The sequence below is a fragment of the Melanotaenia boesemani genome, chromosome 15, assembly GCF_017639745.1.
Source record: "Melanotaenia boesemani isolate fMelBoe1 chromosome 15, fMelBoe1.pri, whole genome shotgun sequence".
Lineage (NCBI taxonomy): Eukaryota > Metazoa > Chordata > Actinopteri > Atheriniformes > Melanotaeniidae > Melanotaenia > Melanotaenia boesemani.
The window spans coordinates 17,404,670-17,431,245 of record NC_055696.1 but is presented as its reverse complement, the minus strand read 5'-3'; the positions used below and the strand labels follow the sequence as shown (position 1 = coordinate 17,431,245).

Below are 26,576 nucleotides of genomic sequence, written 5' to 3'. Positions count from 1 at the left end.
TGCTGTCTCACTAAAATAAAGGCTCTATAATACTAATGCTAATGCTAATGCTAATGCTAATAAAAACAAAAACAAATAAATCTACCTACACAACTAAAATGAAAATTGTCCATACAGACAGATGGCTTGCATCATTCACCTGTGATGTCCTGCTATGTGTACATGCATTATAAGCTGCTGATTTTCTGCCTTGTAAGGAGGGGGGGGTAGATGTCATTACCTCACTGTGGGGGTGGGACTTTTCTTCAGTCTTGTTCCTTTTTTTCTGCTCCCGATTGCAACTCCTCACTTTCCTGCTTAGCTTTTTCCTGTGTATAGTTAGAGTTAGGAGTAAAAGTATATGGTTCAGTTTAGAAAAAAAGCAAAGACAAAACAAACAAACAAACAAATAAGCAAAAACAATGATTAACACAAGGTTATAACCATAAATACATTATAGTACACACTTATGATAATCACAGGTTGTGGTTCCCATCATATACACAGCCCTTTATCAAACAACATTTTGTTGTCTCACAATTTTTAACCATAGATTGAGACGCTAGCATGTTTCTGACAAGTAGAAAAACATACCTGCTGTATTTCTTGTTTTCTGTTAAGACTGTGATGGTAGATTTGCCATCTTTTCAGTTGTTAACTTGACTAAATGCATTTTGCCCTTTGACTTTTTTACATTATTGCTTAACTGACAGCATGAAGATAACATGCTCCATGTTCCTCCTTCATTCTTTAATAAGTAAGCCAACTCAGCATTAAAGAGTAGATTTTACTTTCTTGTTTTCTGTTTAATGAGTAAATTTATCATTTTACAGATTTTACAAGTTGGACACTGTGCAAAATTTAGCTGACGTTCCCATGACGTGATGCACGCTGCTAGAAAAGAAAAAGCTTCTTTTTTTTCCTTCCCTCCAAGCTAGTTTAGCATAGGTTGAATATGAAGCAGGGATCTAACTGATGTGAATCATTATTATTTTTTTTTGTTTCTCCAGATGTTGTCGGAAAACGCCTTATACACTCACAAACACTGATGAAGGGGAAAACAGCACACAAGACGCATCAGTCAAATCAGACTTAATGACTAAATGAACAACAATCTCTGCACATTTCTTTGAGGTGGAAACTTTACAGAAAGAACTAAATGATTGTTTGATGATTTGATGTATGAAATTATGTGTTAACAACAGGACGGTGAGGCTGTTATGTTTTCTCTTCCACTACTGCCAGTAATGTGAGTGAGCACCCTCTCATTATGGGTTTGTACCTATCCCATAATTACAGATTATATTCACTGTCCACTGTTAAAACATTTAATTACTGTACCTTGTTTAAACACAGTTCAGTGCAAAGAATAACTTGTATTTGTCTAGCAACGGTTACATCTAAACCAGAAGCTTGTTGCTGTAGATTTATGATAAAATTTCATAGTTTAGATTCTGGTAAATATTTGAAAATACCATTTACAAACTACAACAGAAGTTCTTTGTCACTTTCTTGGTTCTTTAAAAAACACTGTATTTGTGAAACATGTTTAGTAAATGTATTTTAAAAACTGTGTATTTCATGACAAGAAAACAAACAAAAAAAAAAAACATTTGTATTGTAATTGTGTAAAAGTGTAATGAATTCCTAAATTATTGTTAAAACCATGTATGCTGCAAAAAGGGTGGAAACAAAGCCCTTTCATTCCGAGTGAGTCAGTGTGGTAAAACTATTGAATTGTGCTGTAATTTAAGCTTTTTCTTTCCCCTTTAAAACCATGCTAATTTGAAATATACTCAAAGCACGGGAAGAACCTGTTGCATCAGACGTGCTAATAATAAGTCTACTTCAGTCACGACAGTCAGAGCTGACTTTCAGAAAGTTCCACAGGTTGTGAATGTTTTCATCTTCGAGCCACAGCACTGAAGTAATATTTTGATTATTACCATCTTATGGCTAAAAATGTGAGCAGTAACATTTATTTGGAATAAAGATGTAACTTAATTCCAAAAAAAGCTTATAAAAAACACAACTCGTTTACAAATGTCTCAAACTGTTGGTTTAATCCTTACAATATGTTTTTGAAAAAGATGATTGACCTGTTTTCAATAAAACTGTAGAGTAAATATTTGGGGACTGAGGAGACGAACCTTGGCTTTATTTTTATTCCCATTCTTTTTTTTAATTTTCAGGTACAATTACGTATAAAAGGTATAATTCAGCCTCTCTCTTACTAATTGCTGGGATAGACTCCAGCTTTCCTGCAACCATGAATTGGGAATTGAATGAACAAACAAATGAGGTATAATTTAAATATGTGTCCTTTGTCTCATGTTTTGTTTCATCATTCACCAAAAAAAAAAAAACTCCAGTGGGTAGCAGCAGGGTCAAAATTTTGTTTTTTCATCTCACGGCTGTTGTCCAACTCATCTCTGACTGTCTTTAATGAAAATGCCTTTAAATTTCCCCAAACTAGTTATTTGACTGCAGATTTCACTGGCACTCCTTTTCAAAATGTTTAGCATTGACTGATCGAATAACTTACCAATAAACCTATTACCTACTCAATCTCACCTTTACTTCTTATGCATCTGGTGAATATTTTGAGGCAGAGGTCACCCAAACTTTTCTGGTCTGAAACCAGTTCAGGTACAAGTTTCCCACTCTGAGCACACAAACCAGCTGCAGTGTTCCCCAGAACTGTTGGAAAGAACTCAGCTGTGTACACAAACATCAGAGATGTACCTGCGGTAGAAGATTGTTTGGCTGCAGTGCACACCCGCAAAGTCTATAGGACTCCATCCATATGAGGGCTATATTGCAATGTGAAATGAACACAACTATAATGTTTGTTTAAAATATCCATAATTAATGATTTGTTATGGATGATATGCAGGCAATGGCTGCCTGAAGTCTGAGAACCAAAAACATCCATATGCTGGAAGTACAGTACCAGTTAAAAGTTTGGACACTTTCTTATTAGATTGAATGGGAAAGTGTTTTATACACACACACCACACACATATATGTATAGTGTGCTGTTTAAAAATTTGAACAACCATACTATATAATACTATATGATCTTGCTTAGTCAACTTGCATAAAGCCTTTTCTGCAAATCCACTGCTGTCAAACAGTGTTTCCTTATTCCTGAAGGTTTTCTTGGGTTCCTTGAACAGCTTTTTTTAAACTACCTTCTCCTACTGTTATCTTCTGTATCCAATAGTTTCTTTTGAAATCTGACGAGTTGAATATTTGTGAAATTACTTTCAACTGAAAATGATCATTTCAGTTACAAGGATTTTTGTTTATGGTGCCTTATATATTATGTTGTAATGCATCAATGAATATCTAACAAGTTATGAAACAATTAGATTATCAAACCTTTGCACATGCCACAGATATAATCAGAAAATATCTATGTGTAAAGAATTAGAGTTGCAAAGGATTTCTTGTTTGGCTTAGCTGTATTGGTGTGATTAAGATTACTAGTCAAACACAGAAAACAATAGGAGCAGATTAGGAAGCTTATGTTCCACCAAGACTAATGTGCTATTCTGTAATATTTATGAAAAACCTTGGTAGAAGGTTACGTTTTTAATTTTTGCTGACACTGTCATGATGTATGGGGCGAATATGCAGATCGTTATGAATTTATAAATGTGATTAGCTGTACTGGAATGATAACTTCACACAAGTAAGAGCACTAAATTCATTTGGCAGGATGCTCCGACAGAACAGGAAAAATGAAAATGTTCCCAGGAGCCCAGAAAAGCTGTAATGTCATTATCAAAGTCAAAACATTTTCCACTATTTAAATTAATCATGTTCTGTAAACACTGCATCATTTTCTCATTTTGATATGTAATTTCCTTTAAAATATACTTGAAATAAAAGTTTTATTTGGAAATGAAGAGAAATATTATCTTGAGTCTTGAGGAAAAGAAGTACACTGATTGTAAACATTGATTGCTTTTATGTAGGAAATATGCTAGTCTATATTCATGAACTTACATAGTCCTTTATCATTCTCCATAAATAGCCACGCAACAAATGGATTTTGGTTGATGTGACTTGTACTCATTTTGTCCTTTAATTGTTAATATTTCCTGTGTTCAGAGAGTTTAGATCCTCATATGCAGTGACAAATGTCTGAGCCAATCCTCCTTTAACTATTGCTATTAAACACATTTTGTAAAAATTGGTTGATGAGTTGAACAGTTTTCCAAGACAATGCATATTCAAATGAAATACAATACTTCAAATGTAAAAAACAATAAAGAAGAGAACTACATGACCATCTTTAAATAATATCACAAAATTTAAAAAAACAAAAAAGTAATATTTAAAATCTAAGAATTGAAAATAGAATTAAAAAAACAAAACAAAACAAACAAACAAACAAAAAGTCCACAGATGGTCACAGTGGGCCGTCCAGCGGTTCGACAGGTACTGATGTTTTGTTTCCTGTGATGCACGGACACTTTATTCTGTAACACAAAGAAAAGTTGACTGTTTGGTGCTGTTTTATATCAATGCTGGAATATAGTGGGAATATCGTGGAATTAAACCTTCTTGTGTCATCTTTAGTACTTGGTTCTGGTTTGTAGCACCCAGAGCAAGAGTTTGTTATTGTTGTTGTTATAGAATAAAATAACAAAAATGAGTCCAGTGCAGCGGTCTCAGAAATGCTCACATCAAATTTGATACTATGGGGTTATGGGATTTTTAATTTTGTCTCCTTAGTTTTGCATTTATTATCTTTTATTGCCGTGTTTTATATCAAAAGATATTTGTCAGCTTCAGTCTCTTTAATTCAAATAGTTGAAATGAGTCTATCATACGGAATAATTTGTTCACAAAAATAACTTTCTTTCAGTAATTTTACACTGAATTTGAGATGGAAGCAGAGCATAGGTAACATCACAATGTATGCGAAACTTTAAACTGGCTTAACAGAAACATGAGGTATAATATTGAGGCCACATAAATAAGAAAATGTGACAGAAATAAAAATAAGAAAATGATTACTTGCCTAAAGTGAATAAAAGCTCATAAAAAGCATATTAATTAAGTGCCTACCTTCCTCTTTGATGCATCTGTTGAATGCTTTCAGGTAGTGGTTGTTTAAAACTCTCAGGAAGGAAAAGAGCAGCAAAGGCAGACAGAAGAGCCAGACTTGCCAATGTAATATAAGGCACATAATTATAGTATACACCTAAAAATGAAAAGAAAGTTACATGAAAGTCATTCATTAGTGTTTTACGGTAAGTGGTGGAGTCAAAATATGTGCAAGGCTTTTGAATGAGCTTTAAAACAGGTGTAAATGCCCAGTTTGAGCATTTAGGTGCGACTGATTAACCATCCCAAGTGAATATTATTTATTATTAAAATTTTATTTACTCACTTAGACTTAGTAAAAATGGGGTGATGCAACTCCCCATCCTAGAGACTGTGCTAGTTGTTGCTGTTGCTGTGTTCCTGAGTACTGTTGGGTAGAGCTCTGTAGTAAAGGCGAACATCAGGGAGAAAGCAGTGGTGATGAAGTATTTACTCACCATCTCCAGTGTGAGAGACAGACCAGATAGATCTACAGGGAAATAATTAGTGGATACTTTTAAATGAATAAAGCAGAAGACAAAACTTAAAAAACGTGAGCAAATGACTGGTGCTCTTAAATATGTTTATATCTTTCTTAATGCTAACAAACAGCTTAACTGTGAGAACAACATGCTCTGACTCTGAATATGTTCAGTAACTCTAGATGGTGTCAAAAGATGGACTGTTGGGAGGAAAGGATAAGGGCAGAGGCACAAATATGAGCCATACTTTTTAACTTACTTCCTGGCACTAGATGAACGAAGTACAGTGGCATGGCTGCAAGGATCAGCGTACCAACGACAGACAGCCGTCGTGGAAGGTATCGTAGTGCCATCCAGCTGGAAAAGTATGCTGGGATTTCTACTACAGCTGAGATGAAACAGCTAATGTAAGGGTCAACATGTAGTTGGGCTGTATTGTACGACACGCTATAGTAAGTAGCACTTACAGTGAACCTGGAAAAATACAGGACATGAATTATAAACATGCTTTGTGAAAGTTAAACCTCCTATTTATGCCTTTTTTCCTCAAAGAAAATGAATAGTCCTTTGAGCTGTACTTCTAGTCATATTTACTAAACTGCCAGAATGCCCTGATAGTACTTAAATTAACCAGACATACAAATTCTGTGGGAAGAATAAAAAAAAGTAGTTTTCAGCAGGCAATTCAGGCAGAACTGAAACAGAGCAAAGGATGGAGGAAGAACACGGAAAAAATCTCTTTTGAGAAATAAAATGTAGGTATTGGAGAAGAGAATGTTGTAAACTGTATGCAATGGTTCATGTATTTCTTGTAATTCTAATTCAAATAATACTTTTGCACATATTTCATTTGCATTGACCTCTTCTGGTTGCAGTGATAAATGCTGCAAAGAGTCTGATTGGAAGATAATAAAAGTTTAAACTTTACTCACGACACAATGCAAAGGAGGAGTGTTGTTGTTCTAATGATTTTGCGCCTGAACAGGTCAAACACATTGAATTTTTCCTTCTCATTCTTTGATGCATTAATCTGAAAGACACAAAATAAATGAGGAGTTTTACATTTTAAACTTAATAAAATAAAATAAAAAAAATAATCAAATTCAATTAATAACAGCTGCACAAATACAAAAGTCTTTCTCTTTTTTTTTGGCGGATATATTCTTTATCTATCAGTGAGAATATGCTCTCGGACACTCAGGTATCCATCACATACAACTTCTTCATTGCACAATAAAGCCACACATGCCATTTCCCCCACTTTCCCCCGTGTAACGGAAATATAATTTATTTAAAACATGAAGGTGTAAACAGAGGAGTTTCAATGCACATCAACGCACATTGCAGTCTTCAAAGATGACCCTTGGAGCTTGAACTTTGTTCCACTTGGCAGCCTTTCTCACAATAGCCTCAGCTTCTTCAACTCTGCCTTGAGACAGCAACCAGCGAGGCGACTCTGGAATGACCCTGGCAGAGAAATTTAAGCTGGATCAGATGGACGTAAAAAACACAAAACATCAATGACTGAATATGAAAACTTCCCAAAGGAAACAGTTTTATGAACAGCACCCACATTTAGTGCAACCTACCACCAGAGGGGGATGAAGACCAAGCACGGGACAGACAGAACCAAAAGGAGAGATTTCCAGTCCCTTAAAAAGTAAGCACAGAGAGGCAGAACCATATAACCTATGGCAAAGCTTAGGTTTGAGCCCAGAGATGAGTAAAGGACACGTATGTTGCCAGTCAAGATCTCAGCACCTATTAATAAGGAGAAACAAATACACAGAGGGACATGGGATGAGCTAACATACCTGTATATAAACAGTCTTTGTGACAAATACATTGCATTTATTTGCATTGTCAAAGTAAAGTATTTTTATAGGATGGTTTTCAAATCATGAAATCTTCATATGTACCCAACACTAAAGCAGCTACAAAGTTGGACATCTGGCCCAAACCGTTGAAGAAGAGCAGGATGAGAAACATAATCCATGAAGTGGAGAAGACTTGAGCGAAGGTAAAAGCTGTCTGTAATCCTATGGTTAAGAACAGAACAGGTTTCCTTCCATACCTATAAAGAGAAGATTAACCAATAAACACAATAAGTGAAAAAAAAAACACAACCAAAGTAGATGTATTCCAAATTTGCCTTTGATTAAAATGCTTTACTTTCAACAAATGTATGTCTCTATTTGAATGATTGAAGTAAAACATGACATATCAAGTATCATAAAACAGATTTAATGTTATGGGTGCACCATGATCTTAAAGGAAAATCCAACCTTGCTCTACTTTTTCTTATACTTAGATGAAAAAAAACATTGAAGCACCAAAATCTGTTTTTGTAATGTAATGTAGGCAATGTATAAAAAAGTGTCAGCTTATGCAATTCACGGGCTTAGATTGTAATTTTAACTACAAGATACCATTATAGACATCATCCCTGAACATCCCTGAATATCTTCTTTAATATTACAGTGACACAGAGCAGGTGTTTTCAGTACCTGTCTGACATATGTCCTGAGAAGAAAGATCCACAAAAAACACCCATGAAGAAAATGGTGGTGGTGACCGGCTGCTTCCATTGCTCGCTGCACACCAAGTCAAACTGGAAAAATCATACGATCAAGTCTTTATATGGGCATGTGTTATGCATCATTAAACATTCACTTGTCATTCTAACTATTCTACAGTCATTTAGCAGGCACTGTCATCCAAAGCTGCTTATATCTGATGAGGCAGTAGCATTAAGGGTCTTGCCTAAGGACCCAACTAGAAGGTGTTTATATCTGCCTCATTGTACTATGTCTGTGGGATTTGACCTCTGGTCTTTCACAAGGGAGACAGATGCCCTGTCAACCGATCTATCCAGCCACTCAAAATTTTCTTAAAAAATCTGTTTAAGTGACTTTAATACACCATTGCCTCCTGAAGGCGGGAAAATAGAGAAAATTGTCTTGTGGGGAAAGTAAAAACCTAAAATGATGTGACTATGTGACTCAACACTACAGTGAGATCTGTGTACGCTGGATTCATTTCAGCTCACTTTTAGGTGTGTTTTATATGTCTGCTTTTGAATGTGAGTGTCTGTTATTCTGGTAATACAACTTTTCCCTGTGTGTCAGCACTGGGTGAATGTGTTGGGTGTTTTTCATTGTAAGGCTGCAAGGCTGTACACAAAATGATGGGATGCTGACCATTTCCTGAGGAAGCTCAGATCCTCTAATGTGTGCAGCAGGATGCTGGAGATGTTCTACCAGTCTGTTGTTGCCAGCATCGTTTTCTTCAATGTGGTTTGCTGGGGGAGCAACACTGGACCTGCACCTTACTTTTTCATCTTAAATCCCATATTTTCCATATGTTCTCTTTTTTATTTCTTACCTGGATATTTACTTGTAAATTTTATATTGTAAATAATATCCTTGTTTTTCTTTTCTATTTTGATCCGGATATTTGTTGATAAGTCTGTTTTTGTATATAGTATATTTACACCATATGGCTGATTTTATTTTATTTTTGTTATTTTCTTATATTATAATGCTGCTGTAACAATGCAATTTGTAAACTGAGGATTTCACACACCTGAGTCACTATAGTAGATTGGTAGACATCTTTGCTGTAGCTCCATCCGTCCACACAGTCCTCCTGCTCCAGGTCAGTCAGGTTAATGTCCCTGCCAGGAATGAAGCCCTGAGCAGAGAGATTTTTGACCACATCCAGTCTGTATCTGCTGCATCTGCTCTGCTCCTGATTTCCCTCCACCACCTCAGTCACAAGGACACAAACAGCATAAACAAGATTTATTTTTTCATAACCAGCAGCAATATGTCTTTTTTTCTGTTCATATGAAATACACCCCAGAGAGCAACAGAAAAATTCTGTACTACATCAAAACTATTGGTGCAGCCATGACAGAAGAGGAAAAACAGAAAAGTAAAGGAGGAAAATCAAAGTTTTCAAAATAAAAATGAAATACATTTAAAAGGTGACTAGCCCTTTGGAAACTTTGTTATATAATTTAATGATCTTTCTGCTTTATAACCAAAAATTAACATAAAAATGCTAAAAACCTTTGCGGGTAATCACATACTCATGCATGCAAATGTGATGCTCAACCACGTCTTCATCATTCATCCATTTCAGCAACTGAAGCAGTGCTAAATAAAAACAGTATCAAAAGCTAAAAAGAGCAAGTGGATTCAAACTGTACAAACACTGTCTTGTTTGCGGCATGTTGCTCTGAAACTAAGCTGCTAAAAAGCAACTCCTACTGTAAAATGATAAAGTAAAGCAAGTTTGTTGTGTTTTATGCCTCAATATGTCTAATTTGTCTGATCAGTCAATGATTTTAAATCCCAATTCGCCAGAACAGGAATTACTCAAAGATTAAAACTAAAGACTGAAGTAAAAATACCAAATCAACAATCAATCAAGTGTGTGAATATATATATATATATATATATATATATATATATGTACTGACTATTCCAAGTTGGTAAAATGACTAAAGGCAAAATTGTTAATGAGAATGGTATTTGGTCACATTAACATAAAACAAACAAACAAAAAAAAAAAAAGTGAGTACACACTCAGTCTCCTGCATATTGCGTATCCATCAATGTGCACATAGAGCCTTTGCAAAATGTTGTTGAAATTACTCACAGTTATTGGTATAACACTTTCACGCCATTTGTCTGTCAGGTTAACATCAGGTACAAGGCAGTAATAATGACTTGGAGTGTCAGTCAGGAAAATGAGGATGAAGGCGCCATATCCATTAGGCATGATGCTGGCACATAGAAGTAGGAAGACAGTCTGCTGGAAACATCCCCATTGACCTAAAAAAGCAACCGCATCAGCATAATTCTTCATGGTAACACAGTCGTCTTCTTTCTAGCTAAAGTGCTTCATTTGCTGTCGTCCTGAAAATGATGAAAGGTTGCATAATTTGTGTTGTTTTCCTCGTTCATATGAATAAACATTATTAGAAGGTTGTGAAACGCTGCCTCCGCCCAAGCAAAATGTGTCTTTGTTGAAACCTGTCCACCCAGAAATACCTCTTAAAACATTTGGCAAATATTAGCGGAACATAAAAGCTTTCCAGCGTTTTATTAAACCACATCTGGTCGGTAGGTCCATTTGATCCTTTCTTATAAATTTAATGCAGCACCATCTTTTACATTTCACACAGAACATTGTACAGATTCCAGTGCGATTTATTTATTTATTTATTTTAACTAATGTTAAAATGGATTGGTCCATGCCTGTACCATTATTCAACTATATTAGTGGTTGGGGAGCCAATCACTACAGGAAGCAGGAAAAAATAAATAAAATGTTTTTTTTTTCCAAGGAGAAATCAGGCTGCCAAAAAAAAAAAAAAAAAAAAGAAAAAAAAGAAAGAAAGGAAACAGAGAGAAAATGAAGTGAGGAGAAGCTTAACAAATCCTGTGGTCGAGGTTGTTAAATCCTCTGACGACTTAACCTGCGTTATCAGTTCCAAAACACCAGCTATGAAGTAACTATCACCACCCAGTTTTGGTTAAGCAAGTGTGTGCACGACCATGGCAAATGGTCTGTATTTAAATTTGAAAAAACAGGTCTAGCCTGTTTATGTGCCATGAGTTAGGTCAACGTGTGTCAGTAAATAGGTGCAACTCCAACTGAAAAATAATATTATCTGCCTCCATTTATTCATTCACTACTGTTAGCGCCTGACTCAACAGCTGCAAGAGGAAGGCAGGCACAAGGTAGTGGTCTAGCAAAATATAATTTATTAACAAAAATGTAAATCATAAGCAAATCAGTCAGTAATGTAAGCCGCGAGCAGATGAATAAGAGTGTATGCAGTGCGCAAAAGAACAAACACACACTAAGCCTGCCATTACAGAGGTGATCTTTCAACCCATTTGAGTTTCTCAGCCTTAAACAGAGATTTGTTCCCTGCAGGGTAAAGTGACCTCATGGTGTAACAGATACAGTATATCAGGTCCCATATCTCTTAAGTGGAGCCACTGTAGTGATTTCGGATCATTAAACATTACAAGTGTTTAGATAAAATATTAATTTTAATAATTAATACAAAATATGATTTATTAATATTATTATTCAAAATCTCGGAGCACCACCACCTTTTTAATCCAATGGAAGCAAGGAAAACCATTAAAAGTAGAAACTGCAATTGTAAAATTGGGATGGAAATGGCAAAACAGCCCTGTTTCATCACTTCCCTGTAAATGCCAAACATAATTTTTATTTATTTAGTTCTTTAACAAATCTGTGTATTACTAATCAAGTCGTTCTTTTCCATTTCACAATTTTTGTTTAAATGTTTTATGTCATTTGGACCTTTGACACGCCACACTGTAGAACCTCACAGTATAAATGGACTAGTGCTGGGCACGATTAAAATGACTGTGTACTCCTATTAATCACATGACATGTCGCGATTAATCGTGATTAATCGCACTGTTATGCGCAAAATGTCTCTTTCGTATATAGGCATACGGCTATATAAAAAAATGCAGTAAATTTTGGTTTATAAACACTAAATCGGGGTCTCTAACCTGCGACTCTGGAGCCGCAAGTGGCTCTCTGGACCTTCCACAATGCCTCTAAATACGTGAAATATAAATATATAAAAAATATTTTTATATAATTTTTTTTTTTAAATCTATCTTTCTTGTCATTAAGTTGGAAGCCACGGACTTTTTCTTTCCTTTTTTTTCACTTTACATTATTTCACAACATTAATATTTACAACCCTTAGAAGAAAGTCTATCCTCTTTTTATAAAGGTTTTATGTTTTTCTTTATTTTAAAACCTAAAAATGAAAATGAAAATGTTGTTATTCAAAAATAACAAATATCCTGTGGTGGCTCTTCATTACAAAATATGTTAAGTTGCCTTTTTGCCTCGTAACATTTTCATCTCTAAAGGAGTTTTAATTAGCTGGCTGAGGCAGCAACAGTTAAAATATTTCTTCATATATATTTATAAAATCAAATATTTATGAGAAAGAAGGATGAAATGTTCAGGATTTACTTACTAAAAGGTAAAAAGTCAGCATGATGAATTTAAAGCTGTGAAGCTGCTTCCTTCTAAACACAGAAGGAACAATATGTGATGAATATCAGCATCAGGTGAACAGACAGAAAGCAGGATGAGAATCTCACAGCTTCTAGATGGTGAGGAGAGAAAAATATTCACAATATGCACAATAACTTCCATCCATGCACCTTCACTGCTTCATTATCCAGATTTCTGGCCTATAATTTCTCTAACACTTCATTCTTAGCTTAACTGTTTAGCTTCACCTCTGCACCTGCAGCCTCGGCTACCGGGAGTTAAGGGGTTAACAACTTGTTTCCAGGTGTAGTGTCAGGTCAGTAAATGCAAACATGTGTGGTATCCACAGAAAGTCCAGAATCTCAGCTAACAGCTCAGCAAAACCATTTCTATGACTAACAAACACAGTTTGTTAACAATGGTTTGACAAGTTTGACAACGACATTTAAAAGACCAGGTACACAATGTCCGAAAAATATGTTAACACAGATGATGTCTCACCATGAACATGGACAAACGACTCCTCTACTGAAAGCTCACATCTCACAGATGTGGAAGTTTCATCTTGCTATGACCAAGATTCACCGAATCAGAGGACAACAACTGTAGAAATTGTACAAGCTTTTGAAGACAGGACATGCAAGTGTTTTAAGGGCTTGTTGGGTCGTTGAAAACAACTTCATACTGGTTCCTTACTGCTGCCAAACGATGTCTGAAACTGATGTTGGCTCGTGGGAATGAACTCTGAAATTAGCACTGCCCACTAATGGAGGAATTGACTTAACAACCATTACAACGGAAAGACACATGAAGTATGAGGTCAGTGACGTTTGAAACGGATGTTGCTATTTACTTATGTAAGGGAGCATAAATGGGCTTTAAGTCTGTGAGGGATCTAAGCATAGCATTTTATGATACACACTCAAGATTTACCATATAAGGTTCTCTGTCCTACAGACTGGATTCACACACGAACATGTCTTCTATGCACACGAACATCCTATATGCAAACTCTATGATTGGAGGATACAGGACTGAGGAATTTTCTTTGTTTAAACCATATATAAGACAGAACTTTACATCAGGTCTTGGGGTCTTCGTTCTGGTTTTGGGACCTCCAGATTTTTCTGCAGAAATCTGTTTTGATGTCTGAACTTTTGTAATAAACTTCTTTTTATTATTCAAGTCAGCGTCCAGAGACATTTTTGCCTGAGGTTCAACTTTTCCACATCTCCTTATCAAAATACATCATCTGTCTTACTGGTGTAGCAGTCAGCCACTACATTCAGTCAGTTGGCAGGGGTAGTGCATGAAAAGGGTCAAACTAAATGTAATAGAAATAAATCAACAGAACCTACCTTGAACTCACATGTGGTGAAGTTTTTATTTAACCTAAACCAGACTAAGGAAATAACTAAAGCCTGCAGGATAGCGGCCCTTGAGGATGGCAGTTTGACACCCCTGATATATACATTAAATATAGTAATTACAATAAACTGAACTTAAAGTAAAATAAAACAGGATTAAAAACAATTATAATCCAAAAATAATTCATCAAGAGCTTTACTAAAAAGAGAAGTCTTAAGCTGCCTCCTAAAAATACCAACACTCCTGTGGATGAACAATTTCCAGTAGTATTCCTCGCCCACTGCGACGCCCATGAGTGCAAATCCAGCCATAGAGATCACCTCTCCAGACACCTCCATGTCCCGACGTCATAAAAGAGAAATGACAGATGTGTTGGGCTTTTCATGCTGTGCATGTGTTAACTGCATTAAAATATTAATGCAAATAATTATATAAATTACTTACTGCCATTAATGTGTTATTTTTGAGAGCCTTAATTTTGACATGGGTTGTAGTCATCTTTCTAACAAAATGTTAAATAATGTCTAATCCCCGGTTGGACAAACCTAGGCCTGGACTAGCTCATAGTAGGAGCAGGACATTTCCCAGTGGCCTGCGTGTTCACACCAGGATAGTCCACTAGATTCGGTAAGACTGGAGACTTGGTTCAATCGATGTGCAACATTTCTTTCAGACCAAGTTTGCTTTCACAAAATGAATCAGACCTTTTAAATTACATGTACCACCCCCTGCCAGCGGGGGCACAGCATTATGAATTACTAAAGGAAAAGGTGAGACACACAGGAAAAAGAAAACTCGTTCATTTGTTGGTTAATGCAGGGCCCACAATGCTAGAGCCCAACCTTGAATTCACTTTGTATTGCATAATTTTCTAAGCAAACGGATTCTAATCAAAAAGGCTGGTGTGAATGCGCCTGAAGTGGCTGCCTGCTTATCCAATAAAATCATGGCACATTACATCTGTGTGACTGTTGGCCTGCCTGGCACTGGCACAGACAAAATGATTTGTGCTGTCACTTCTGACTAATAATAGTTGCTTCGGGACCTCGAACACATAGCCATGTGTGAGGAATGTTATTCTTTTTGTAAATAACAACCTATCATTTACAATAAATTAGATGTGGACCTTCTGATCAACAAGCGATATATGCAAGTTTTTAAACTAGGTCTTTATGTGACACTTTAAGGAACATCTTCCTTACATTTGCCTTTTAAAAAAATGTAAACATTGTGGGCTTTAAGGAAATCCAACTGTTGCAGAGAAGGTTTTAAAATTCCTACTGCCTGCTCAGTTATTTTCTTTTTTCTGAGGAAACTGAAAGTAGGTCATCATCTATGAGCTAACTCTGAAGAAGGAGGGGAAGGGCTTGGCTAGCACAACTAGAAATTATCATAATGATGTTTTCCCCACTCGTCTTTCATGTTGTCTTGTCAGTTCCAGAGGTGCATTTCATAACAAAGACTTCCCAGAGTACATTGTGTACTCTACCATTAATTTCACCTGTCTTGGATGTTTATCTGAGTTTAACTGTCTTAAACTCTAAGAGACAATCTTTAATAAATACATATTTTCTTATCTAGAAGCATTTAGTTCTTGGAATACATATTCCCTGTGAAACGTTTTAATAAGGTTCCTGGACTGTTAACTTTCCACATGATTTGGATCTATCAGAAGGACTTCATCAAGGTCATCATAATTAAAGCAGGTAAAAATAGTATTTTTCAACAACTGAAACTGATGTCTGTGGTATAATAAACACATCATCATCATCAGCCATGTAAGTCTCTACTAAGACGTTGGTTACAGAATCCTAATTTTATTGGCAAAAGTTGCATGTTTGATGTACTTCAGAAAACACCATCTTTTGGAGTTGTTCTCATTAAAGCAGTTCCAACAAAGATGTAACAGTCAAAAGTTTGGACACAGTTTTCCATTCAATCTAACTAGAAAGTGTGTCCAAACCTTTGGCTGGTACTGCAGATAAACTTTATGCTGTGAAATTTCGTGTGAGGGCATGGTGAACCTGTTCTGATTTACAAAGTGAGGTTGCTGCAGTACTATTTACATCTCTATCAGCCTTGTTACATATATAAATTGGCTTGAATATGTTATGGAAATAAAGTGAAAGGTAAAGGATCTCCACTTTGTCATGAAGTGCAGCACCTGAGAAAAAAAAAACAGCACTTTAAAAAAAAAAAAAAAAAAAGCCCAGCCAGAGGGGTTGTACTAAACGGATGAAAATGTAGTTGAGATGCCCTCTGCTGGACCAACTGCATTATGAATCCAGTCTAAACTAACAAAACATGACTTATAAACATATTTTTACCTATCAAGAGGCAGACCTATTTACATATAAGACACAATGATGATGTAAAAGATAAATAATTGGATATTTGCATTTATGTTCATGTGCAAAGTGGATGCAGTTCATGAATGTGCACATGAATTAAATGCCTTCACAGAAATTGTTTAATGTAATTCATTATATATGAATGAAATTGAGGCTGCTCATTTCTGAAAAAGCAACTGAAAACATCCAGCTCATTCAAGTCTGAACTTAGTTTAATATGGCAACTAATAGATTTGAAAATCTCTTCAGCTACTAAATAAAGTAACTGCAAGCAGAAATTTGTATTTATCATCTGGAATAATAGAGACACTAAATCTGGTTAAAGCTGACATCCAGTAAGGTAAAGTTAGCCACTGCTATGTTTGCATGAAACCTAGATGTTGTTTTTGAGTGGAAAACATTGAAAACTGTGAAATGTTCTTTGTGAAACACATTTTTATATTTTTTGCAATGCAAATGTATATGAGCAAATGTGTATAAACCAAAAGTGTATATAGTACTATAAATGCCTCCTGACATAATAATAAATAATAATAAATCTTTATTTGTATAGCACTTTTAAAAAACAAGGTTTACAAAGTGCTGAACAGTACACAGCAAAGTAAGGTAATAAAATCAACAATGAAAAGATACATGCACGAGTACATTTTGAAAATAAATAAAGTATATAAAAATGTTATAAAAACGCCAGTCGATAAAAGTGTGTTTTAAGAAGTGACTTAAAAGATGAAACTGATGGTGCCAGCCTTATTTCCTCAGGCAGGTCGTTCCAGAGTCGATGGGCTTGAACAGAAAAAGCTCGGTCACCTCTGGTCTTGAGTTTCGACCCTGGCACAGCTAAAAGGGACCTGCCTGAGGATCTAAGGCTGCAGGGAGGCTCGTAGCGTGTCAGTAACTGTGTAATGTAGCCGGGTGTCAGACCTAAATGAGCTTTAAAAGTAATCAGTAAAACTTTAAAATCAATTCTAAAACGTACAGGGAGCCAGTGCAGCGAGGCTAAAACAGGTGTAATATGTTGTCTTCTGCTAAAACCAGTGAGAAGCCTAGCTGCTGCGATTTGAACAAGTTGGAGGCAAGAGAGGGATTTATTGTCAAGACCTGATAGGAGGGAGTTGCAGTAGTCGAGTCTGGAGAAAATGAGTGCATTGATAACTTTTTCTAAATCGGAGGACAGGTTTGATTTTACTGATGGTGAGGAGGTGAAGGAAACAGGACTGAGTGACTTTTTTGATGTGAAGATGAAAACTAAGATTGGAATCAAATATAACACCTAGGTTTCTGGCAGAGGGGGTGATGTTAGAGGAGGGAGGACCAAGACTGTCTTCAATATGGGCGGTGGAGTGAGGAGGGCTGATTAAGATCATTTCAGATTTAGAACTGTTGAGTTGTAGAAAGTTTTGTGCCATCCAACTGTTCACATCGTTGAAACACTCTAACACAGCAGCTCAGCTTCCAGTGTCCCCTGGTTTCAGCGAGAGGTATATCTGTGTGTTGTCCGCACAACAGTGGAAGGACACGTTATGGCAGCTATAACGTATCCTAGGGGGAGCATATAAATAGAAAACAAAATGGGACCTAGAATAGAACCTTGTGGTACACCACAGGCAATGGGGGGAGAGGAGGACGTAAAATTACCTATGGTGACTGCAAAGGTTCAATCTAAAAGATATGAGTAAAACCAATCAAGTGCAGTGTCTGTGATGCCAACCCAGGTTTTAAGACGATCAATTAAAATAGCGTGATCAACGGTATCAAATGCAGCACTCAAATCTAAAAGAATTAAAATGATGCTCTCTCCCCTATCAAAAATAAAAAAAAAAATTAAATTTAGTTTTAGTGCAGTACCCACTCACTGAATATATAACCAATGCTGTACTGGTAAAACTATTCAGTCACTTAATCAAACTGTAAACAAGGCTGCCAAAGCAATTAAAATATTTCTGTGACAGCTATTTAAAACAGACTCAGTTGGTGTTTTCCTGCAAAAGGCATAAAAAGTGCAGCTGAAAAGTAAACAAAACCTTGTTCTTAATCTGTCTTTAAATGTCAAATAAAATAAAATTAGCTGAGAATACTCAATGACAATCAACATAGCAGATTTTAACCACAAACACAGAATAAATTAAATAAAAAGTGTATTTAAAAATTATTCAAGTTTTCTTCTGAAAAATGCTGTCCTTTCAAGAAAATTAAGTAGCATTCACTTCAACCTAAGATGTCACATATTGACATCATGGACCAGAATCTAGAGCAGGGGTGCCCAAGTTCGGTCCTCGAGATCTACCATCCTGCAACTTTTAGATGCAACCCTTCTCCAACACACTTCAATCAGATGTCATCTGCATGTCATTCAGCTCTGCAGAATCCTGGTAACGAGCCAGTCATTTGATTCAGGTGTGTTGGAGAAGGGTTGCATCTAAAAGTTGCAGGATGGTAGATCTCGAGGACCGAACTTGGGCACCCCTGATCTAGAGGATTCACGGTGAACTGGGATACCCCTGACATTTTGCCCAGGTAAAGGCCTGCACCTCCCTGAAAACAAGTTTTTATTTAGGATGTCAGTATAGGTATGGACTGGTGGTATGAGCTGACAAAACTCTGAGAAATGGCTGCTGTTAAGATGGTCATATTTGCAGCTACTAAAAAAATAATTTCTAGTCCATAAATCCAGTGAATGGTTCTTGACTAGTTATATCAAGAACTACAATTTGCTTGTAGATTAACAATATATAATAACATTAGCACATACAGGAACATAAATAAAAACAAAAATGGCTTTTAAGGGTGTTCTAAGCAAAAACTCAGAGGACATGACATATCTTACAGTAGAAGACAGGTAGGTGATGCCATTGAAAGAGCATAAAACTTAATCGGTCAGTATTCAAGTTTAACATATTTTTTTTAAAACAGTATGAAAATATGACATATTTGACACATTTATTATGATGCGTTCTAGCTTAACCCATGCTGCTATTGTGCAAATGAAAATAGTTGTGCAAAATTTTTCAGTTATCTCAAATAATTGCAAATGCATGACTTTTATATGTAACTGTGACCGACCAAGATATTTGGAGCTTTACAGAATCTATTGCAGGGAAATGGTGACATTAAGCAAACTTTTTCATCCAAAGGTACAAAAAACTCAGCTTGGGGTGCTGATTTACTTTATTATACATTGTTAAAAACCACTCTTAAACAATCACTACTTCAACCAACTAAGCTATGACATAAGAAGCTGTTCTTGTCTGTAATGCATCTGACTTTTGTTTAATCTTCTTTGAATTTTCTAGTTGCCTGGTTCATAAAAGTCTAAAAAAGAATATTAAATTGGGAGAGTTAAATAGTAAATCACATACAGATGAAATGTAGAGTGAGGACGTGACTCCTGACTTTCCATTTCACACTCATCCATGCCCTACTAGTTAAACACTACCCAGCAGCACCTCCCTTTCCTTTATCCTGATGCATTCCTTTCCTTCTCTCTCATTTGGTCAATTTTATGTCCTGTTTTCTCCTTTCACTGTAAAGCATTTATAGTACAAACTTTTTCCCCTTTTTATCCCGAAACAAAATAGCTTCTTGAGGCGGAGGCGTAATTTCATCAAAGCTTAAGGTATGTTAGCAGTATCATGGGTGCAAACTTCTGTGTGTACTTGTAGCTAATTGCAGGTTTGGACAATGAAAGTATGATGAATTCTCTCTTCTCTCTGTGACACCGATTGACAGCATATGTCCACTGTGCACTGGTTGAATGTGATCTGATGTAACCAGTTCCTGCCTTTGAAGCTTTGACCATGGAAACTTTGTCAAGACCACAGCGGGTGAAAATGGTTGTATCTTCTTTTTTCAAAATCCCCCTCCTCTTTCTGCTTCTTTACCTCTTTGTATGCTCCCTTGACATTTTAAGTTCTGCCTTTCAACTAGCTGGCGGTAAGCACACACATGATCATTTTAGATTCCAGTAAAACCTGATTTTTGACTTTTTAAAGACCCCCTGTCTGTCTGTCTGTCTTTGTCTCCCCCTCCAGGCAGGGTAGCTGGGGATATCTTCCAGGAAAATGCTATTCTGTCTAACCCAGTGGCAGGGCTGGTGGTGGGGATACTGGTGACAGTGTTAGTCCAGAGCTCTTCCACCTCTACCTCCATTATAGTCAGCCTTGTTTCCTCTGGTTGTGAGTTTAAGTACTGAAATTCAACAGTCTAACAATATGTTTAAATAGTCATTTCAAGACAAAATCAACAATTATGTCTTTTTGTACAGTGCTGGATGTACAGTCGGCTGTTCCTATCATCATGGGCTCCAACATTGGAACATCTGTCACTAATACCATTGTTGCCCTGATGCAGGCTGGGGAGAGAGAGGAGTTTGAAAGGTATTACCATCTGAACATGTGCTCTGCATAGGTGCATTCACTTAACTAAAACAAAATCTGAAACTGTGGTTATTTCAGGGCATTTGCTGGAGCGACGGTCCACGATTGTTTTAACTGGCTCTCTGTCTTGGTGCTTCTCCCTCTGGAAGCTGTGAGTGGGCTGTTGAGACGACTGTCACATGCTGCCGTCGACACACTACATCTCAGCAGTGGAGAAGACGCACCTGAACTTCTAAAAGTCCTCACTCAACCACTGACTAATTTAATAATCCAGGTACAGTGCTTACCAAATTCCATCCAGTAAGAATCAAGGGAACAGAAAACCTTTTTTTTCTATTTAATGCTGCAGCCCTGCAACAGTAACTATTCAGCTAACATAAAATGCTCCAGAAAAGAAAGAGAAAAAGTCCATGAAAACATTACCTATTAGGAGACTTTGCATAATTTCCCTACAACAAAAGGTTACCATTTAAACTTATTATGTATAACCAGTCAATAATAGTTTAACTGCAGCCTGTTCAGGCACAAAAAAAGTAGTTTAAGGACTTTAGAAATAACATCTAGGACACTATGAATATTTCTTTATTATTATTTCTTTATATATAAAATTTCTTATTTTTATTTAAAAAAGGCAAAAAACAAACAAACAAAAAAAAAAACAAAAGAAAAAAACAAAAAAGTGTAAAATTAAGCAAAAAAACAATTATTTTACAAAGACTTCAGGTAATATTACTTGAATAAAAGTACATAACCAACATAATGTAATGATGTCCTAATATTTCTGTGTAGCTGGACAAGTCAGTCATTACCGCCATCGCTACAGGAGACCAGAGCATGAGGAACAAGAGTTTAGTGAAGAAATGGTGTCAAACCACAGTGATCAAGGTACTATATCAATATTAATATCTTTTTATTGCTCTTAGTTTCTTATATGATTTCCAACAATAAATATTTGTCAACACTGTAGCATGCAAAATAACTCGGCTAGTTCTTTTTTTTCTAATTTAAATGGAAATAGTGCCAACCATGTGTTGCTGTTTATAAAAATAGCCATCTGTGTATTGCAGACATTTAGAAGTAGACCGGTTGAGGATTTTGACAAAGGCATTGTCCCATTATGTCTTTGCGTTGGTTATCATTGTCAACAGGAAAATGAAACATCGTGGGGAACGCACAACTTTTCTCAACAAATGCAGAAATGTATGCCGTTTTGTCAGATTTTCAATATTCCTGTGAATTTGAGATGATGAACAGTCTGTAATTAATCACGTTCCCATCATTTTACTTCAATCACAACAATTAACTTGTCAATCAACAATCAAGCATGAGCTCAGACTGTGAAAGAAGCTGATTACTAAGACTGAGCGTTTGTCTGTTGTCATTTCTTCATATTCTGATGATTAAATCTCATAATCCAACAACCTTTTCTTTACATGTTTGTTCTAAAATCCCATCTCTTTCTGCTCAGGCAGGCATCTATTTGTGGACTGCTCTTTGTCAGACTTGGTCATAGGTCTGATCCTGCTGACGTGCTCTTTGGTGGTCCTGTGCAGCTGCCTGATACTGCTGGTTAAAGTGCTCAACTCCTTGCTGAAAGGCCAGGTGGCGAATGCTATTAACAATGTGGTTAACACAGGTAATACAGCTTTAATTGACTCAAATGGACCCATGCTCTAGATAAATTCTAAATAATGACCTCAAGTTCTACTTTATTTTAGTTGTGCTACTCCAAAGGTTAGAAGTCTTATAAATATATGCACATAAACATAATTAATACAACATGTGTATTTTGTTTTGTCTTGTCCTATAGACTTTCCTTATCCTTTTACCTGGTTGGCAGGTTATGTGGCTTTACTAGTAGGAGCTGCAATGACCTTTTTGGTTCAAAGTAGTTCTGTCTTTACATCTGCCATCACTCCATTGATAGGTAATCCACACACACACACACACACACACACACACACACACACACACACACACACACACACACACACACACACACACACACACACACACACACACACACACACATATATACATACATATATATATGCAACATTTTTTTTGTCTACTTCAACAGTGTTAATAAATAACTGACTTTTGTTCATCCTAAAGCAAAACTTTTTGAATTGTGTAGAAAGATTTTGAAGTCCTATTTTATGGCTGTTATTGTGCTCCATTCTGAGAACAGTTAAATGATTTTTGCAAGGGCCTGAGTTACATTTTGAGCTGAAAATATTTGTGCATAAGGAATAACTTAATCTGAGCAAACACACCTACATGCAGAGACCAGTGAGAGCAGATGAATAAGTGCACAAACACAGAAACACATTTTGGGTGTACAGAATTTATTTTTGTTTGCTCAGATTAAGTTATTCAATGTGAAAAAATAGTTTCTGCTCAAGCTGCAGTTGCAAAAATCGCTTATCTGCTCTGAGAATGTAGAGTATCTTTCAGTCCTCTCAGATATACAATCATTCTGTGGCCCAACAGGGATCGGTGTCATAAATATTGAAAGAGCCTACCCTTTAACCCTGGGGTCCAACCTTGGAACCACTACTACAGCTCTGCTGGCCGCACTGACCAGTCCTGGAGATAAGCTAGCAGCTGCCACACAGGCATGTGACCATACACAAACACACACACACTTGTGTATCTTGATTTGTCGCAGGGATTTTCATTGGCCCACTGTCCTCCCTGCCCAGTTATCAGGAGAAAGCATTAAAACCTAACCAAATTATTTAATTAATACATCAACTTGAGTATTTCTGTTGTTTTTTAATATTTCATTGTTTGCTTCATGCATTACTTTTTGTCTCATTACTTTGCCAGGATCCCTAATTTTCATAACACATTTTCAGGTTGCTTTATGTCACTTTTTCTTTAACCTCCTTGGTATCCTATTATGGTATCCTGTACCCGCCACTCGGTTACCCATACGAATGGCCCGAGCTCTTGGCAAGCGCACTGCCAGGTAACGTAAACGACAGCTTCTGTTCATGTTTACAGATGTAGACAATTTCAAGGTTAATACAAATTATGAGACGGACTGCCAAATAATATATGTATTCATGCACACAGGTACCGTTGGTTCGCTGTCCTCTACCTCCTCCTCTGCTTTCTGCTCTTCCCATCCTTGGTATTTGCCCTCTCCATGGCTGGTTGGAAGGTGATGACTGCGGTTGGTGTACCAGTCATTATAATGATCATATCTTTTGCTACTGTAAACATCCTCCAAGTACACAGACCTGATTGTTTGCCAGTTAGACTACAAAACTGGGACTTTCTTCCCATTTGGATGACCTCATTGCAGCCTCTGGATGACCTCATTACCAGAATGATCGTGTGTTGCAGGCAAAGTAGAGGTAAATATCTCTGCTGCCGTGTCTGATAGCAGTTTCTGTTACATTTAGACAGTGATACCTCTCTTTGTATCCACTCCTAAACACTGAATTCTCTCCTTGACATTTTGCTTCTAGGCTGGGGCTTTAAGGAAGATAACAGACCTGTAACATCGTTGGAGAGCGCTGCTGCTAACTCTGAAGGAAGCATAAGGGGACAATTGAAGCTAAATGGAGAAAACCAAGAAACTGCTGAAAGTGGGATAAAACAAAGAGAATTAAACAATCCTGGATGTTCTGGTTTACAATATAATGAGGACAATAAGAAAGAAAATGCAAACAACATGCCTTTAGGGGGCAGCATGCGTCACACCGAAGAGAAAGACACAATCTTTAATAATCAAGACATTTATCTTTATAGCACTCAGTTGTAGTGCCATTACTGTGTCTGACACATCTACAAGCACCTTGTGTCAAAGCCTGCAAGAATGTCATTTACTAAAGCGTGTTTCCACTGTGGTCTGATTGATTTTAACCTTATAAATCAGAATCAGTGTAAACCTCAAAGATCACACCAAGACAGCAGAATAAACATCACTTCAAAGATATCAAGAAACAACTCAAAAGTGGACAAGTGGGGATGTGATTTGTTTCATGGTTAAAATGGAAACTATCTGGAGCTTTTATTAAATTTTCTTTTTTGCTCTGTTTACACATATAGCTTGATCCTGCGAGCTTTTCTACTGCTGCTAATGTAGCAACATAAAGACATAAAAGTTGTGTTTTTTATTTCTTACTATCAACTCTTAATCTTACATTGTTTAGCTTTGTAAATGACAAAGTTAACAGACCCTGTGTGTAGATAAGCTATTGTTTTAATCTTGCCATGTTTCTCAGAGATATATGTGAGGTGTGTTGAATATTAAGACAATGATTTATTGGTATTAGATAAACATGCAAGATGAGAAGCATATGAAAGAATCTGAGCAATTCCTTTTAAGACTTTAGATGTGCTGCTGTTTATGACACATTTACCTGCAAATGATCCAGGAACAACATGAACACCAACTACAAATTCAAACCCTTAAAGGACAACAGAAAATACGTTTACTAAGCATTGCATTTTAAATGTCTCTTGTGAGTTTCTTAGTGCTGTTAAAAAAAATAAAAGAACAATAACAAGAGAAAACTATTTTTGAAGAAGGTTGATCATTGGGGAAACAGCATCACAACAAACTGACTGAACTATAAATAAATAACCTAAATGTAAAGGATGTCTGAAATGTTTCCGTTTTGGCAACACCAATGCAAGTAAAACCTGTAGTAGAGTTTTATAAACAGGAATGCAAAAAATAGTTGCAAGCAGATACTGTATAAATGTCTATAACTCAAGCTATACCATAGATGTAGTAAAAACCGTAATATGTATCTTTGAGATGTAGTGAAATAAAAGTATAAGATGTTGAAAGGTGGGTAGGGTTTTGAACATACACATCTATTTCAGATTTCTATGAGACTCTTTAGTATGACATCTTGTTTGTGGCAAGTTAATAAACTGAAGAACTGCTGTACAGATGTGGTAAAAATGATTTGGCCAGTGATTTGTTCCATAGGCAGCGGGGATGGTTATGTAATGTCCCTTTAATTACTGTGTTGATACGATGAAAAGAAAGTGAGCAAATGTATCTGAATATTCAGAGTAAAGATGCATGGTGAACTACAAATTTAGCCCAGAATATGTATTTGATATTTTAGGACACTAGATTTTCCTGAGAAGATCATTGAAATTAGAATGGAGCCAAATAAAATTTAGATTAATTAGTGTAAAACAAAACAATAATTTAAGTTCTGGAGGGTTGCTGTTGGCAGGCCGCCTGCACCTTTTTGTTTTACAGCAGATCAATACAAAGCCTCATTAAACACACTGCTGTTTGTTCACTGTGTTGTGTAGGGGATGTGGAGAATTATCCATTATGTTCAGCAACTTCTGAAGTTTTATGATCGTTATTTCTAACGCAGGACTGAAAATTCACACTTATGTAAGCGTGGCCATTCTGTCGCAGGACGCCATAAAGAAATGCTTTAGTTTCAATTAAAAATGTAAAACTAAAACAAATAAAAGTGCCTGCATCACTGTCTGCAGTAAACAGACAGTGATGTCTTAAATGTATTGGAGCTCCCAGCCTTTAAATGATGAGGGCTGACATCAGTCTGGGCAGCTGTGCTCCATGTGTGCATAGTTTGTCAGTATGGGATCGTTGTCTTGTGTGTTGGTCTGTGACTAACCCCTTTGTAGTTGTGTTAGTGAGCTTTCTCTGGACAATTTAGGATCTGGTGAAAAAACACTCTTTGTTGTTGTAAGCTCGTATTGTATTCTGCTTAAAGACGCTGTCGTTTGGAGACTCTTTTTGTTTAGTTTAATGTGAGTGGTTTAATTCCATAGATGACTGTTGATTGATTGATTAGGTTGTTTGTTTTGTTTGTAAAACCTTTTATCTGTGATTGCCTGAA

General features: G+C 36.4%; 3 protein-coding genes across 8 annotated transcripts in view; 2 read left to right on the top strand and 1 right to left on the bottom strand.

Moving 5' to 3' along the window:
• Window positions 1-2,365, top strand: part of LOC121653911 (solute carrier family 22 member 5-like) — a 37,145-nt gene extending 34,780 nt beyond the window's left edge. For all 3 annotated transcript variants that reach the window (XM_042007675.1, XM_042007676.1, XM_042007674.1), the window contains one exon: window positions 990-2,365. In XM_042007675.1, the coding sequence (XP_041863609.1) occupies window positions 990-1,086 (97 nt within the window). In that variant the 3' untranslated portion in view covers window positions 1,087-2,365. The remainder of the gene's footprint in view (window positions 1-989) is intronic.
• Window positions 2,366-3,882: 1,517 nt separating this feature from the next.
• LOC121653915 (solute carrier family 22 member 5-like) lies at window positions 3,883-10,569 on the bottom strand. 4 transcript variants are annotated; one of them, XM_042007680.1, is made up of 12 exons: window positions 10,227-10,569; window positions 9,147-9,329; window positions 8,069-8,172; window positions 7,481-7,635; window positions 7,151-7,322; window positions 6,902-7,028; window positions 6,494-6,591; window positions 5,821-5,949; window positions 5,538-5,569; window positions 5,387-5,467; window positions 5,062-5,197; window positions 3,883-4,469 (listed from the first exon to the last, which is right to left on the bottom strand). In XM_042007680.1, the coding sequence occupies exons 1-12, from the start codon at window positions 10,434-10,436 to the stop codon at window positions 4,400-4,402; spliced, it is 1,497 nt and encodes a 498-aa protein (XP_041863614.1). In that variant the 5' UTR covers window positions 10,437-10,569; the 3' UTR covers window positions 3,883-4,399. The 4 variants fall into 4 exon arrangements, with proteins under 4 accessions (XP_041863614.1, XP_041863613.1, XP_041863615.1 ...); XM_042007679.1 differs by having other exon boundaries at window positions 5,387-5,569; window positions 5,821-6,035; XM_042007682.1 differs by lacking the exon at window positions 3,883-4,469 and having other exon boundaries at window positions 5,075-5,197; window positions 5,821-6,035.
• A 5,011-nt stretch (window positions 10,570-15,580) lies between these two features.
• On the top strand, window positions 15,581-26,079 carry LOC121654628 (sodium-dependent phosphate transport protein 2A-like). The gene is made up of 14 exons (XM_042008843.1): window positions 15,581-15,706; window positions 19,927-19,964; window positions 20,078-20,281; window positions 20,380-20,523; window positions 20,613-20,724; window positions 20,803-20,998; window positions 21,514-21,609; window positions 21,873-21,924; window positions 22,193-22,360; window positions 22,535-22,651; window positions 23,218-23,342; window positions 23,586-23,698; window positions 23,806-24,089; window positions 24,204-26,079. The coding sequence occupies exons 3-14, from the start codon at window positions 20,146-20,148 to the stop codon at window positions 24,497-24,499; spliced, it is 1,839 nt and encodes a 612-aa protein (XP_041864777.1). The 5' UTR covers window positions 15,581-15,706; window positions 19,927-19,964; window positions 20,078-20,145; the 3' UTR covers window positions 24,500-26,079.
• Window positions 26,080-26,576: the final 497 nt, after the last annotated feature.